Below are 15,768 nucleotides of genomic sequence, written 5' to 3'. Positions count from 1 at the left end.
TCCTGGGGCCTGGCCTATGGCTCTACATGTTGGCTGCGAGGCCTGAGGAGCACCTTTCCATCTGGTCACATGTACAATAATATCTTTAACTGGCCTCATATACAGTGTATCCGTGCTGCAAAAATTCACTTTCCGTGCGGTAATGCTATACAGTGATTGAATGCATAAAAAACAATAAAAATCAATGAAATCAACAACCAGGGACTAGAACAGCGGGAAAGAGAAAGAAGCAGCAGCGCACCTTAATGTCCTCAGGACGGCTGCTCTCTGCCCGTTTCTCCTGGAGCTTCCTCTGGATAGACTCCAGTGTGGCTTCGACGCTGGGCTTGATCGCTTTATCCACCAGCTCTTGCTTCTTCTCATCTTCTTTCTCTAGCTGGGAACCAAAACTCTTGGGGAGTGTGTTGCTTCTCTGCCGCATCCTGGGGGTGAGGTCCTCTTCGGAGATCTTTAGTTTCGATTCTAGTTGAGAAGAGTCAAAGGTAGAGACACATGGGAACTGACACCCGCTGCCACGCTAACTGCTCTTCTGTGGCGTCAGGAACGGCTGAGTCCTGTCTCTTTTTGGAGTCTCTAATTATAATACCAGTGGAAATAACTCGAGTCATTCTGTAAAACCTGAGATAATGATAAGGTCTTCTGGGCTGGGAATGATTCCCTAAGACGTTCCTAAGAGAGCCTAACTATTTCACATGCCAGTGTGAGTTCTTGGAATACGGCAGATGTGGTCCCATGCTTGTTCCTCTGGTATTTAAAGGTTTTAAGTGGTGGGACTAACAGATGGTGTAATGATTATGTTGCTGGGTTCCCAGGTAGTGGAGCGTGGTTCGAGTCCCAGACCCGGTGGCTTAAAACTCACGCTGGGCACGTGTGTGTGCATGCCCAAGATGCCAAGAGGAGAATGCAGGAAGAAGGATTGTTGTGTGGCCATCCCCCTTGGGGGTTGATTTCTCACTTTCCGTCTCTCTGGCAAGCGCATGTGCCCTATAGCAAAAACCTGTCCAAAATAATAATAATAATAATAATAATAATAATAATAATAATAATAATGGTTTTAAGTGTTTAACACCCAACCTCTGCCCGGCTTTTTCTGTGTGACTTATATACCTTGTTCTGAAATGGTTTGTACTTTGTATTCCATCTAGCTGTTTATATGACTTTGTCTCTCGGAAGAAGGCAACAAATTCCTCTGTGTGTCTACATGTCTTTCCCCAGCACCATCGCAAATGGAGCCTTGGATTAAACAGGTTCTTCCGAAGGGTGGACTTGGGGCCAGCGGGTGGTATAGTTAAGGCGCTGGACTCCCACTTGGCTGACTGCAGTGCAAATCCCGGACCTGGCGGCTTGCTTTCTCATGCTCCCTACCACCCACCACCTCCATCTCTGGTCAAATTAAAAATAAATAAATAAAATTAAATAAGTAATTCTTTGGAGGGGGAAAAAAAGAAGGGTGGACTCTAAGCCATTAGGGAAATGGAGCAATGCTGCAGACCTTGCCTCTTAGCTGATCTGGCTGCTGTGAGATCGAGACCACAGGAAGACATGGGGAAACCGTCACCCTGAACAACCGAGAGTCACCTTCAAGGAACCTGGAGCGCGCTCGGTGTGAGGAGAGAGGGCGGCCCTGCCTCTGCCTTCCAGCACAGAGGCCAGGCCATAGTCGCAGAGCCGCGCCTACCTTTCAGCTGCTTCCGGAATTTGGCGAGGTCATTGGTCCATTTCAGAACCTCGGGGTTGGCAGCTTTGTCGCTGTGGGAAGGCTGAGAAAAAGCAAGTGTGGAGTCAGTGCTTTGGAACTGGGGCAGAGGGAAGAGGAAGTGTCTGACGACCATTTTCACTTTCATAGGAAGGAAAGGGGGAGCCTCATCAGAACAAGAAAGTAACCAAAACCGACGTCACGGCTGTAATTCCCTCATCCCTCCTGACAGCTTCGCGTTCATGCCCTCAAAGAGTTCCTCAAGGACAAATGCTGGACTTTTATGATCATGCCCTTTTGTGAGGTGCATAACCCACTTTGTTTCTTTCATAGGGTTCAACCTGTAGGACTCACGGAGCAGAGAATAGGGGGATGCAGATGTTTCACACAGCAACCACCATGAGAATGCCTTTCTGTCACTCTGGGGAATACTAAGGGTGCAGTTGACAGGCATTTAAAAAGCTCACAAAGATCATTCCGAATCGAGTTTGAGCCAAACGAAAGGGTCCACTCAATGACCTTTCTCACTCCTGCTCACCGGGAAGACGAGCAGGTGTAGACTTCGCTTTCCAGGCATTGGTGAGGACGTGTGCTGTCGGGGGTTTCTCAGCGTTTACTGCCGCTTTTTATTATTGCCTGTGTGTTCTGAGAGTCCCTAGGGATCTCCCTGCACCTTCTGTCACTGCCTCAGCTGCTGGCATGTGGCAGGTGGCGTGAGGGAACCAGGGGTGACGAGAGAGCTCTGGGAGGGGCACTCACCCTGTACTTCCTCTCTTCTTCAAATCGATCCTCAAACTTCCGGATCTTCTTTTTAAGGCTCTGAATCCTCCGTGTGAGCTGGGCAGGGGTGAGGTCCTCTTGCTCATCATCGTAGGACCCCAGTGAGGAGCTTCGCCGCCTGGGAGGGGCAAGATGTGGGTCAGCAGGGCCTGAAGGGGGCCCTGGGGGGTGCCACAGGCTGGGGGGTGCAGACTCAACACAGCCTGCCGCCTCTTGAATAAAAGACCGTGATGGATTCATTTCATGATAGTCATCTAGCCTTCTTTAGCTCACGGCTACACTGGCAAAGGCAGGGCGGACCAAATATCTACGTTTGCTATGGGTTTAAAATGAAATTGCGAGAACACTGGGAAGGAGCTAAGGAAATTCCCTGTGGGCCTTTGTGGTTGGGCAACAGTTCTACTGGGCATTACAGCATAGCCTGTGTCCTGAGATGGAGACTTCAGACACATTCCTCCACAGACTCATGACTTCACTTTTTTTAATTTTTAATTTTTAATTTTTATTTTTGCTATAGGGTGTGTGCACTCGACAGAGAGAAAGTGGGAAATCACTCTCCGGAGGGATGGTCACCCTGCATCCCTTCTCCTCCATTCTCCTCTCAGGATTTTGGGCACGCACATACATGTGCCCAGCATGAGTTTAAAGCTGCCAGATCTGGGACTTGAACCATAGTCAACCATGTGAGAGTCCAATGCCTTAACTACTATGCCACCTGCTGACCCCATGCAACTTAAATTTTAACAAACTACCAGCCGCCTGCACCATTCCTATCTTTCCGAATATTGTAGGAATGAGACATTTGCTTATCAGCAACACAGAGAAATGTACCTCATGAAAGAATGGGAATTTGGGGGAGAAGGGGGCACTTCTGTGTCATCCAGGTATTGCCGACTCTGCCCATATGCGTAGAACCGAGGAGAGAGCATGGGGTCGCTGTCTTCATCCAGAAGCTGACGGATCAGACGCCCAGCCTGTGGGGAGAGGCGGGCTTCGTCCGAGTCCACATTCTCCCGCTGCCAGGAGGAGGAAGCAGGGATGGGCTCTGGAAAATAACGGTGAGAAGGGGTCACCATGGTTCCAGAACAGTGGCTTCCTCAGTGCTTTAGGGAGCTGTCCACTGAATGGCTTCTCATTTCAGACCCAAAGTCCAGACTAAAACAGCAATTTATCTGATAGCCATCACTGACCTTTTATCTTCATTCTCACTTGCTTTCAAAAGAGAATTTGCTAGGGCCACCCTGCAGTCTAGCGCTCACGGAAGCCAGACCCCACATGGCCTACCGCAGTTTGAGTACTGGACCTGGCATCGAAAATCACACAGGAATAATAATAATAATGATTGGGAAAAACAATGAAAAGATATTGAATGATGAAGTGGGGAGATTAATGTCTCTGTATTGACTGACATGCATGGCATTCCCTTTTGAAAAAGCAATGTAATACACTGTAAAGTTATATGCAATCCAATGTAATATTAACAAGATTATGATGATAATAAAAAAGAAAGAAAGAAAGAAAGAAAGAAGAAAGGTAATCACTCAGGACAGTGTGTGTATGTGCACCCCAAATCCCTACAAGACAGAGAGATGGAGGAAGAGACTACACGAGACCACATTGCATTAGGGATGCTTTCTCTCTCTCCATCTGTCCATCTCTCTTGTGAGCACATACACTCTCCGGCAAATTAAAACAGAGACAAAGAGAGACTGAATTTGCTCGGGCTGCCCTGAGGAGTAGCCCTGAAAGTGGAGAGCCAGTAGTGCAGCCAGTAGTCCAGCCTCCCCAGCAGACTGGTGACACGCACTTTCCACAGGAGGGCATGACTGAAGAAAAGAAAAGCCAGTGTGTCAGAGGGCGACTGGGCATCACAGCTACACAGTCCTGCACTGAAGCAACAAAGAAATCAAGTTAAAGAATCCCATTAAGCTTATGAGCGCCTATTCATTTAGAAGTTTACAACTTCCCTAGAGGTCACCCCGTAAGCTGTTTTGTGTGCTTGGGATTAGCAGGGAGGACGCCTGCTTCGCACTTGAAACTTTAGAAGGTACTCAAGACTACAGTGAGAGTAGATGCACCAGGAATCAGCCGCAACAGGGAAGAGAGTCATACACGCACAAATATGTCGAAGTTATTACAGACAATCCATAGGAAAAACAGAACTCGGCACAAAATCCTGATCTGGCATGCAGGGAGGGAAGAGGATATTTATTTCCATTTACTGTGAGATCCACCTCATTAGGAAAAAAAAGTGTGTATGTGTGTGTGTGTGTGTATACACATATGTGTGTGTATATATATATATATATATATATATATATATATATATATATATATCAGAATATATATATATGTATATATATCAGATTTTAAATTTCAGAGACATAGGGTATTTCAATTGCAATACTCTACATCTTAAAAAAGAAGTTTTTTATAAAGATTTATTTATTTTAAAATTTTCACTTATTATCATTATTCTTTGGTTTAGACCAGAGAAAGACAGATAGAGAGAAAGGGAAAGTGAGAAAGTAAGCTGCCAGGTCCAGGACTCGAACTGTGGTCAATGACATGGGAGTTCAGTACCTCAACCACCATGCTACTTGAAAGAAGTTATGCTTTAAATTCAATTGGGGGGGGGCAGCAGGTGGCATGGTGGTTAAAGTGCTGGACACTCCCACATGGCCAACTACAATTTGAGTCCCAGACCTGGTGGCTTGCTTTCTCACTTTCCTTCTCTCTATGTATCTGTCTTTCTAGTCAAATAAAGATAAATGAATGAATAAATAAATAGAAGTAAATAATTCATTTAAAAAAATAAATTCAATTGTGGGGGACGGCATGATATGGTGGTTGAGGCACTGGACTCTCACATGACTGACCATAGTTTGGCCTCTCGGACCTGGCAGCTTGCTTTCTCGCTTTCCTTTTCTCTCTCGTCTCTCTCTGGTCAAATAAAAAAATAATAATAACAAATTAAACAAAAATAAATAATTCTTTAAAAAAAATTGGGATACCTGTGACTTACACAAGGCTGGGATTTGGTCAGATTCCGAGATCCCTAGAACCATGAAACAGTTGCTCCTTCAGTTATATAAACTGTACAAAATTGTCTTATTAAATAAATGATTTTCAGCATTTTACTTAAAAGATCATGCTATGATTATAGAATTTTTGATCTGCATGTAACTTCATATAGCACTAATCTTGTAACTTCTCAACCCTGGCTGTGCACTACCAAAAAAGAAGAAAGAAAAGCAACTGAAATAACTCCCACACGCAGCCTTCATACCACCTAACTAAACAGAGCCTTCCCGGGAGGGCATGGGAATGCCCCTGGTCCCACTCCCACCCTGCACGTTAAAACGATGCTCCTGTGATTCTAATATGCAGTCCAGTTTGAAAACCTCTGATTAACCCAACAGCTTACAGGGAAGCAAACAACCCCAAAGATGTCAAGAGCGATGAGTAATCCATGACAAGAGCTGGGACGCGAACCCGAGTCTCCTGGCTTCCAGATCAGCACTTCAACCTGGAATGTGCCAAGGGCTTCGATAACAATGATGGTCGTCTGAAATGTCTGAAGTCCCCATTGTGTAATCGGGAAGATAAGCCCATGATTTAAAAAAAACATGAACCTCACGTGGAACGAGGGCCACTGCTTCTCAAAATATAAAGAGAATAAAAAATATATATATAAAGAGAATCAACACTACTACTGTGAGAAATGAAAGCAGGGTAAAGGGTAGATTCTTGTCTACTGAGGCTCAAAAAGTCGCAGGGAACATGTGGGTAGATACACTTGCTGCAGCTGGAGATGAGCAGGAGGCCGGCGTTTACACCAATGCCATCGGCAGGAACTCCTTAAGGAAGCAGCTTGGAACCGCCACTCAACAAAGAGTGAAAACCCATCTGAGTGGTGAGGTAAGGACAGGTAAGCAGAAAGGAATCCGCAGGAAAAAATTTAAAAATCCAGTGTTAAGTTGCAGAAAATGGAACTAGTAAACTGACAAAACTACATCTTCTGTTCCATGATATTTCAGAAGACAGCAGTAATTTTCTGTAAGGATTAAAAACAATCGAGCCAGGATGGGGAAAGGGTTAAGGTGACTTGCGTGATAATGCATCAGGCAATAGCCTCACAGCAGACTGCAGAGGAGAAAACCGCGGGGAGGGCGAGAGGCCTCAGTGGGGACAGACGGCTTTGGCCAAATAAGGTCCAACACTGGCATGTGGGTATGCTGGTTAGTTTGACATTGTCCCTCATCAAACCTTAGTCTGGAAAAGCATTACTTGCATCCGGAAGCCCTTTCACTTGTCTTGAGTCTAGCAGAGCATCGCTTCAGAAATGTCCCAACGTTTAAGTTTCAACCTGTCATCTTGAAGTTTTTAACTCTATGTTCTCTGTACAAAAACATCTGCAAGGAGAGTGTCTGTACCCTTTAACCAAACATATCTCCAATAAAAAATTAACTGTGACCTTGAAGTCTCTATCAAATACCAGTAATGGAACTGAATGATCGTGTTAGGCATGTAAGGCTAGCACAGGGCCAACCATCAGTTTTCTTCTGTGTTAACACAGCTTTATTCTGGGTCCCCCATTCTTTTTTTTTTTCTTTTTGAAGAGGGTTTTGCTATAGGGCGCGTGTGCTTGCCACCCAGCCTGAGATAAGAGACAGAAAGCAAGAAATCACCCCCCAGGGAGGATGGCCATGCCGCAATCCCTTCTCTTCCGTTCTCCTCTCGGGATCTTGGGCACGCAGGCACATGCGCCCAGCGTGAGTTTTAAGCTGCCGGGTCTGGGACGCGAACCGCGGTCGACTACATGGGAGTCCAGCAACATAGCCATTACGCTAACTGCTGGCCTCAGGGTCCCCATTCTTGAGTGATCACTTCACTGAGAGCAAGACCAAGTGTATCTTTCCCCAGTGTGGCTGGTGGTATGCAGGAGATGCATAGCTGGAGAAATGATAGCTGATGGGTGACATTTTCTCCTAAAGCATATAATTTGAGCAAATGAACTTACTTAAAAATGACAAATGGAGGCCAGCTGGTGGCATGGTGGTTAAGGTGGCTGGATCCCACATGGTCAACAGCATGGTTTGAGTCCTGGACAAGGAAGCTTGAAAAACACACGAGGCATGTGTACATGCATGCCCCAAATCTCAAGAAAATGGAGAAGGGATTGCAATGTGGCCACCTCCGCAGGCAGGTGCTTTCTGACTTTCTCTCTCTCTCTCTCTGGTGACTTTGTGTGCCCTATACCAAACATATATATATATATGACAATATAAACCAATTATGATTTTTAACTTTAACAAGATAATAAAGAATGCTTCACTATTGGTCCACAGGCAGAATAGAAGTTGAGTTTCCTACATATGCCGCATAAAATGCTTACGTGATTTCTCTTTCCTTTCTCTCTCTTTTTCCCTCATTATTCTGTCATATAATTTAAGAATCCCATTCAAAGGGTATAAAATGACAAGTAATATATAGTCAAAATGATCAATAGAGAATCAATAAAGCCAACTATTATCCCGTTTTAGATGGAAATGACCTAACAATACACGGCTAGCTCACGTTTCATGTTGATGATTGCTTAGAAAACAAGAACTGATCAGAGCAGTGTGGCTCATAGTCCAATACTCTGGGCAGGTAAGCCTGCTCAGAGAGGCTGTATCTACTGACTTTTTGCAAGTGTTAGATTGTAAATATTTTATATTTTAAAATATAAATGAAGTGAATAATGAAACAGACGAGGGCACTGGCAGAAAATGATTCCGGGGCAAACAGGAAAGGGCTGAGGTGACGGAACTAGACTTTCATTCTGAAGCGCGGCATCACATAAAAGCATTTTCATTATCTGGGCCAGAATTCCGAGGGTGCAGTGGTGTTGCTGTTAGTCATGTGCCTTGTCACATTGAACTCTGGACATAAGTATGACATGTCCCTCCATTAAAAATTAATCCACCTCGGTCAGCTGCCATCACAGCAGGTCAGAAATAGCAGAGATAAAAGCCCATGTTGCTACCCAAGGAGTGACAATAAGTGGGTCCTGAGGGGTTCCGGGTCAGACACTAGCGCACCTGTAGGAATGAAGGAAGGTCACCGCAGGGAAAGGGAGCAGAGCTCCGAGCAGTGCTAACGTGGTCCCGGGACCCGGCTCTCTCCTGAGCTGGCTGAATACACCCACTTTACAAAAGAAAACTGGCTACTGAGATTTATTTGTAAGAAATCTGCACGGATTCAGGGAGCTGTGCGGTCCACATTTCACTTGCTCCATGTTGTTCAAAGCCATCCCTACTTGGCGTGATGTTGTAACACCTTTTTTTTCTCAGTTGTGCTCAGGAACTTGCACATCCCAGACACAGGAGGGTGTCCACACCATCTTAATTGGGGAATCCCCTTGACAAAAATTTCCTGCATGTGCCAAAATTTAACCTTAGGACAATGGGATTCCTATTCAATTATTCAAATAGTCTTGCTAACTATCCAAGTTGGAAGGAACCTTAGGAGTCAACTTTCACAATCACAAATATAATCCTTAAAGTTGCCCCTATGTGCAAAGTTAACAGACTCTCCATCGCTCCATTTCAATCATTAATAAATGTGGGGAACACCAAAGGACAGAGGACATTACCTAATGAGAACCACCCTCCCCATGGGAGCTGACTTATTAAATCGTGGATCTACATGTTTATGTACAAGTGCTTAAGCAGGGACCGAGTCACTACCCCCCCAACCTTTCATCCCTCCACTTCTCTGACAAAGATGCCACCAAGGCCCTGTCCAAGGCCCAGTGGAGGTCTTGTCCCTGATCCCGAGATTAGTAGTAACACCATCAGAGAAAGAAAGGAAGTTGGCAGGATGTGGTTAATCCTTAGTAAACCCACAAAGAACCTAGTAATGATTGGTCCCTCTTGTGAACGCAGAGCCATTCATGGCCATTAGGAAGAACTAGGATCTGGTTAAGAGTAGGTGAACTTAGACTGGCTTTTCCTATACTTGGAAATATTTTCAGGAAAACAGTGACGACTAACATTCACCTGGTGCTTACTGTGTGCCTGCGCTGTGCAGAGCACTTTGCTATTTTAGCTCATTATATCCTTACGACATATTTACTGGGTTTACTAATATACCTATTATTAATCGTTTCTCTATGGCTATGATCCCTATTTAAAGATGAGGAAATTAGGAGTAGCCTGTGGCCTGGTGGTTAAAGCTAGATCCTGTCCAGATGACTGTGAAGTTCAAGTCCCAGACCTGGTGCCTTGAGAAACATACCAGTCACGTGTGTGTGCATACCCAAAACTGTGAAAAGAGGGAGACATGGAGAAGGGACTGCGTGACCATGCCTCATGTGGGGTGTTTTTCATCCCCCACATTTTTCTCTGGCCAGTGCATTAATCTTCTAGCAAATTAAATACAAACAAACAGATGAAAAAATGAAGGCCAAAAATGAGACAGGTTTACTAACTTGCCCATGAAACGGGTTAAGCGGCAGGGCTGGAATCTGAGTCTAGGGAGCCTGGCTCCTGCCCCTCAGTCTACTGCCTGCCATGACACGTAACTGCCATTCTTTCGAAAGAGGCTTCAGATAGAAGTCAGGAGACTTTGCTACTTTAACGATTATTTTGCCTCTTTTGGCCTTAGCTTTCTTGTCTGGATTATGGGAGGTTCAACGTGAAAATAACTTAAGACCCTTTGTTTCTCTATGCTTCTTTTACAGGATTTCCTTTCCAAAGTTCTTTTTTTTGGGAGAGATTTTCACTATAGGGCGCGTGCGCTCGCCAGACAGACAGAGAGAGACATAGAGACAGAAAGCGAGAAATCACCCCCCAGGGGGGATGGTCATGCCGCAATCTCTTCTCCTCCATTCTCCTCTAGGGATCTTGGGCACGCACGCACACGCGCCTGACATGAGTTTTAAGCCACCGGGTCCGGGACACGAACCACGGTCGACTACGTGGGAGTCCAGCGACATAGCCATTACGCTAACTGCTGGTTCCCTAAAGTTCTTTTCAATAAGCCATCAGTGATGAGTGAGGTAAGTGAAGTCCGCTGTGTCTTTTGAAAAATTCCCTTTTAAACTTAATTTCACCAGGACAAATTGAATAGGGTAGCTCGTGTTTAAACCCTTCCACAATACCCCCAAATCAACATGAATTGGCAGCTTGGGGACATTCTGATTATGCAACATAAGGACTTTAAATAGTACAGAAATAGCACATTTGATTTGTGTATTTATTTAACTTTGGAGAGTGGAAACCTAATAAGAATGACACGGTCATGCGGACAGATCAAGTAGTGCACCCCATTACACAGCTACGTAGGTACATAGATGTACGTATACATGAACATGTGTCATACACACATAAAGCATGTTTAGTATTTGCCAACAAGCGTGATCTGATTCCATTCACTGTGAGAGAGTCCCGCCCCACGCAGCCTATGGAGTCTATGTATTAGCTTAATTTCCTTTTTTGTTTCTTTGACCATAAGCAGGAGAAGCCAGAGGACATTCCTCAGGGCAGCATACAGTGTGGAGGCGGGCCCCAGAAGCCTGGTCACTAATTACTGCCTCCCTCCAGGGTCTAGGACGCTGCCATTGGTGAGAGCATGAACTTCCACATGGGGAACACACAAGCAAATCAAAAGGGGGGGGGGTACACTGGCTGGAGGCTCGGCGGCTCGGAGACTCGGAGGGAGGCCGAGAGATGAATCCTGGTTACATCATTTTGGGACTAACTACTTCCATTTAGATGTGTTCTTGCCTGGGTTTTACATTCTCAGCTTCAATTAGTGCAAAGTTTACTCCCTATTAGAAAGCCACCATTTTGTTTGTTTCTTATCAAAGCTATAAAAAACATGATATTTTAGTGATTGGACTTATTGCTCACATTTCATCTACCCTTTAGACAGAAATTAGACTTACAGCTACCTAACAGTGGTAAAGTGTAACTTGGGATGTTAAAATAAGTATATAATGTTTAGTAAATAAGCATATACTTATTTCTTAAAAAGTCTCTGAAAGGAGGAACAGATGACCACAATGACCTTGAGATGAATCCACAAAGATTTAAAAAATATTCACATTGAATGACAAATGCAGTAATTGGCCAAACACACACACACACACACACACAACAACCAAGCTATCTCATCAGTAACAGGCAATACAATTCACATTTCTATTTTTTATTACTCCATCAATCATTGTGTATCTCTCGCAATTCTCATTTCTAACCCTTTTGAAATGTAATGTATTTTTCCTAATAATCTTTTAAAAAATCTATCTAGATTTTCAAAATAAAATGTTGGTTCCTTTATATTATTATTATTTCTCTGGAAGAAAGTTCTTTATATTAAGTTAACTATGAAATAGTTGTAACGAAAGTATAAATTGGATTTCACCTACTCTAGGGAGTCTATTTTTCTTTATCTGAGCCTCTTTAAACAGGGTGCCAAGAGTACAAGTTTATGATTAACTAAGATTAAAAATAATCAAATTGAGCACATTTTAGGAAGCAGAGGAGGAAAAAGACAATGTGGTGTATCTGAATTTTGACCCCAAGTCCTAGTTTTGATCAAAGCTTTAAGGCAAGCCATATCAGTACACCCAACTATAGCATTTATTTTGACTGCAGTTTTTTTCCTTTATTTGGGTAACAATGATTACTACAGGAGTTGGGGGGTCGTGGATTGTGGGTTTTAATGTATGCATTAAAACCTAATATGTGATTATTTCAAAGTATGTAAAAAACAAACAAACGAAATAATCCCTGGGAATATATCATGCAAATTTAAAATGAAACAATCCTGCCTTTTTTTTGCTCAGAGAATAGATTGTGTGATAGAAAGGTTGGATGAAATCTCAGATCCACTGCCTAATTATAAGGAAAAAACTAGGGCAGTGTTCTTAGATTGCTAGGAGAACAAGAATAAAAATAATAATAATAATAATAATAATAAAAATACCCCAGTTTATCTGTTTTTCAGTGAGGCCTGGGATGCCAAGAGGCCAATGGGTGGTTCTTTTTTACCCTGTGGTCTTCTCAGATTGCTTTTTGATCCTTCATCTAAGATCATTAATACAACGAATATTCCCTAGCAAAAATAAAGGAGGGAAGAAGGTAGGGATGGGAGACGAGAAAAACCAGACACAGAAAAGGACAGATTTCTGCAGTTGGGATTCTCTGCTAAGTCATTGTGTTAGGTCACGCTGCTGTTCTGAATTGGGGAGCACAATTTCTCCTTTGTCCTCGTCTTCCGGACACACACTAAAGGCAGACTGGCAGGTAACTTGAATACACACTGACACCAGCGTGCATGCAGACACACGGATAACGAGAACAGCAGCAGCTCTGGAGAGCCGCTGGGGCATCCTCCCTCACACAGTGTTGACAAGGTTACCTTCGTCTTCCTCAGTAAATTCCTAACATTTCCACCAACAGTCTCTGGAAAAACCAATCTAAAACACTGCGTAAGTGACTTTTGCTGAGAAGCACGTTTATTCTTTGATGAGTAAATCCCATAAGTTTGCTAACTTGGATTTCAAAAAAATCTATGCATAAAAACAAACATAGAAGCAAAGCAAATACATCTTTCTTGAACAATGGGAAGGAGATTTAATGAAGAGAGCGTGTGATGGGCAGGTTGTATTGGGGGGAAGATCAGGTAAACTGAAGGAGGAGATCCTAAAGGCACATTGGACCCTTATTATTCTGCTCGGTGCTATTAGAGGGAAAAGACACGCATTTATCAGCACTCCTGATGAGTTCAAAGGGATTAAAAAAACAGCACTGCAAGGTGCCACTGTGATAAAGGGCGAGCACATTTTTTTTTTAAGATTGTGACCATCCTTGGCAATATTTAACCTGGCCAGGTGAAGGATTTGCAGTCATTTGGAAATGTGGTTACTTCTGCATGCGTAGATAGCTCTCACTGTCACCCACACACCACCCGGCTATGTGCCTCTCGTTCATGCCTATCCGTACACGCTTTTCTGGTATTCAACGATCCAAGCGTCAGCCGAGCCTACCTTCCCAGGTCTTCTCGTCACACAATGCAGTCAGGTCCAGCTGGGGCACTTCAGAGACAAAGCTCTCCTGCTGGCCATCGGCATCTTGATTCCGGGGCTGTTTGGTGTCAGGTAGACTGGGATGCTCCTGAATCTTCATTGTGAGGTTCTGCAAAAATAGCACAATGTCCCCAAATTGCTGCTGCTCACCAAAACCCCAAAATGTCTGCAGCAATTCCACTCCTCCTGCATGAAACCTCCCAAGCCACAGCTGTTAATGCACCCAGCACAGAGATCAAAATCATGGCTTGATGCCGCCCGGATACTAGCTGGCCACATGCGTGTAAAAAGCAACGGTTCCTCTGCGCTCCTTTAACTTTTCTTCTGGGAGAGAGACAGGAGGATTTCCTCGGGGCTGCTCTTCCCAGTAACTGCAGGCAGCTGGCAGTCTTGAAGATTACTGATTGGGGCCAGGAAGGAGGGAAAGGAGTTCGTTGTTTCCTTAAAGGAGTACGGCTCTCCAGACTGTAAATAACAACAAAACCTGGCTACTGCAGTCGCTGAGGCTGGAAGAGTAACATGGTGTCTTTTCCAGGGAGACTTCTTTGCTCCTTAGGTAAACAGTCCTGCCAGGCCACGGGCACCGGCTGTGTACCCCAAGCTCCCCTGCTGGTCCTGCAGGCTTAGATCAATTAAGCAGGACCAGCGACACATTCCCAGATTTCCTGTGGTTGTTTTCTCACCCGGTATGGGGAACACAGCCTATTTATGGAGGAACTCTGGGTATTAAAGCATTGTTGCGCAAATTCAAACAGCACAGGGCTTTGGCGTCTCTCTCATCTCTCTCATCTCAGCTAGCGGTAAGGAATACCGACTCTGGAAAAGAGCCAAAATCACACAGGCAGCATGACTTTTTTTTTTTTTTTTCTTTTAAAGTAAAAAGCCAAGAGCTGGCAAGTCAGCGATGCATAATTTATACCTTACAAATATGCAACTGTCACTTGTTTTCCTACTATTCATCTACTCTGAATATTAAATACTCTGCTACACTTGGTTCTGCTAGACAAGGCTCGGACATCTGAGAGGCAGGGAAACTTCCAAAGGCTCAGTGATTTTATTTTATTTATTTATTTTTTAAATAAATTGCACTGGTTTTAATTCTATTACGTTGAAGAACTCTTTTCTTTTTTCTTTTCTTTTCTTTTCTTTTTTTTTTTTAACCTTGCCCTTTTGGCATTTGGTAAACCCAATAATTTTTACTCCACCCACCTCACAAAATTACAAACAAAAACGTTCATAAAGCATTTACTCTCACATATATTTCTCCAGTAGCACAAACGATTTTTTTTGGGAGTAACTACAAATGTATCTTAGCAAATACCCTGTCATTTTAAAAAGCTAAAAACATCTGGAAATCATAAATGATTTCATTAATGTATGAGAACAAATACTCTGCTACACTTGGTTCTGCTAGACGAGGCTCGGACATCTGAGAGGCAGGGAAACTTCCAAAGGCTCAGTGATTTTATTTTATTTATTTATTTTTTAAATAAATTGCACTGGTTTTAATTCTATTACATTGAAGAACTCTTTTCTTTTTCTTTTCTTTTCTTTTTTTTTTTTAACCTTGCCCTTTTGGCATTTGGTAAACCCAATAATTTTTACTCCACCCACCTCACAAAATTACAAACAAAAACGTTCATAAAGCATTTACTCTCACATATATTTCTCCAGTAGCACAAACGATTTTTTTTGGGAGTAACTACAAATGTATCTTAGCAAATACCCTGTCATTTTAAAAAGCTAAAAACATCTGGAAATCATAAATGATTTCATTAATGTATGAGAACTGTCCTTATGCTTAAAATACAGCACTACTTAAGACTCCCAGCTATGTTTAATAGCTATCCAACCCACTGTGAAAGCACCAGGGGAATAGACAACACTTTTACTATGAGATTTCCATGAAATGATGCAGGAGTACTGGTATTTTTTTCACATTTGGGATAAATTGCAATACCATCAATCAAGTCACGATGAGCTACTCATGTCAGATGGAAATGTTAAGTACATCTGAAGCTTTAAGACATACTAAAAAATGCTGTCTACCAGGAAAAAAACATTATGCATTTATGTCATACAAGTTATTTGTCTCTGAGCTGAATCCTAAGAGGACCAGGGCTGAATGTTCAAATCTGGTACTCAGCTTAAGAGTTATAGGGTTGGGGGACCAGCAATTAGTGTAATGGCTATATCGCTGGACTCCCATGTG

The 15,768-nt window shown here is 43.4% G+C and overlaps 1 protein-coding gene across 5 annotated transcripts in view; it reads right to left on the bottom strand.

Moving 5' to 3' along the window:
- The window catches only part of FAM13A (family with sequence similarity 13 member A), a 249,625-nt gene that overhangs the window by 25,616 nt on the left and 208,241 nt on the right, over window positions 1–15,768 (bottom strand). For all 5 annotated transcript variants that reach the window (XM_006143243.3, XM_027769857.1, XM_027769858.1 and 2 more), the window contains 5 exons: window positions 13,518–13,665; window positions 3,308–3,521; window positions 2,456–2,594; window positions 1,679–1,760; window positions 242–462 (listed from right to left, as the gene is read on the bottom strand). In XM_006143243.3, coding sequence (XP_006143305.1) covers window positions 242–462; window positions 1,679–1,760; window positions 2,456–2,594; window positions 3,308–3,521; window positions 13,518–13,665 — 804 coding nt within the window. The remainder of the gene's footprint in view (window positions 1–241; window positions 463–1,678; window positions 1,761–2,455; window positions 2,595–3,307; window positions 3,522–13,517; window positions 13,666–15,768) is intronic.

The sequence above is a fragment of the Tupaia chinensis genome, unplaced genomic scaffold, assembly GCF_000334495.1.
Source record: "Tupaia chinensis unplaced genomic scaffold, TupChi_1.0 Scaffold000094_1, whole genome shotgun sequence".
Taxonomy (NCBI): Eukaryota; Metazoa; Chordata; class Mammalia; order Scandentia; family Tupaiidae; genus Tupaia; species Tupaia belangeri.
Note: the sequence above shows the minus strand (reverse complement) of the source record. Positions and strands in the feature narration are given on the sequence as shown.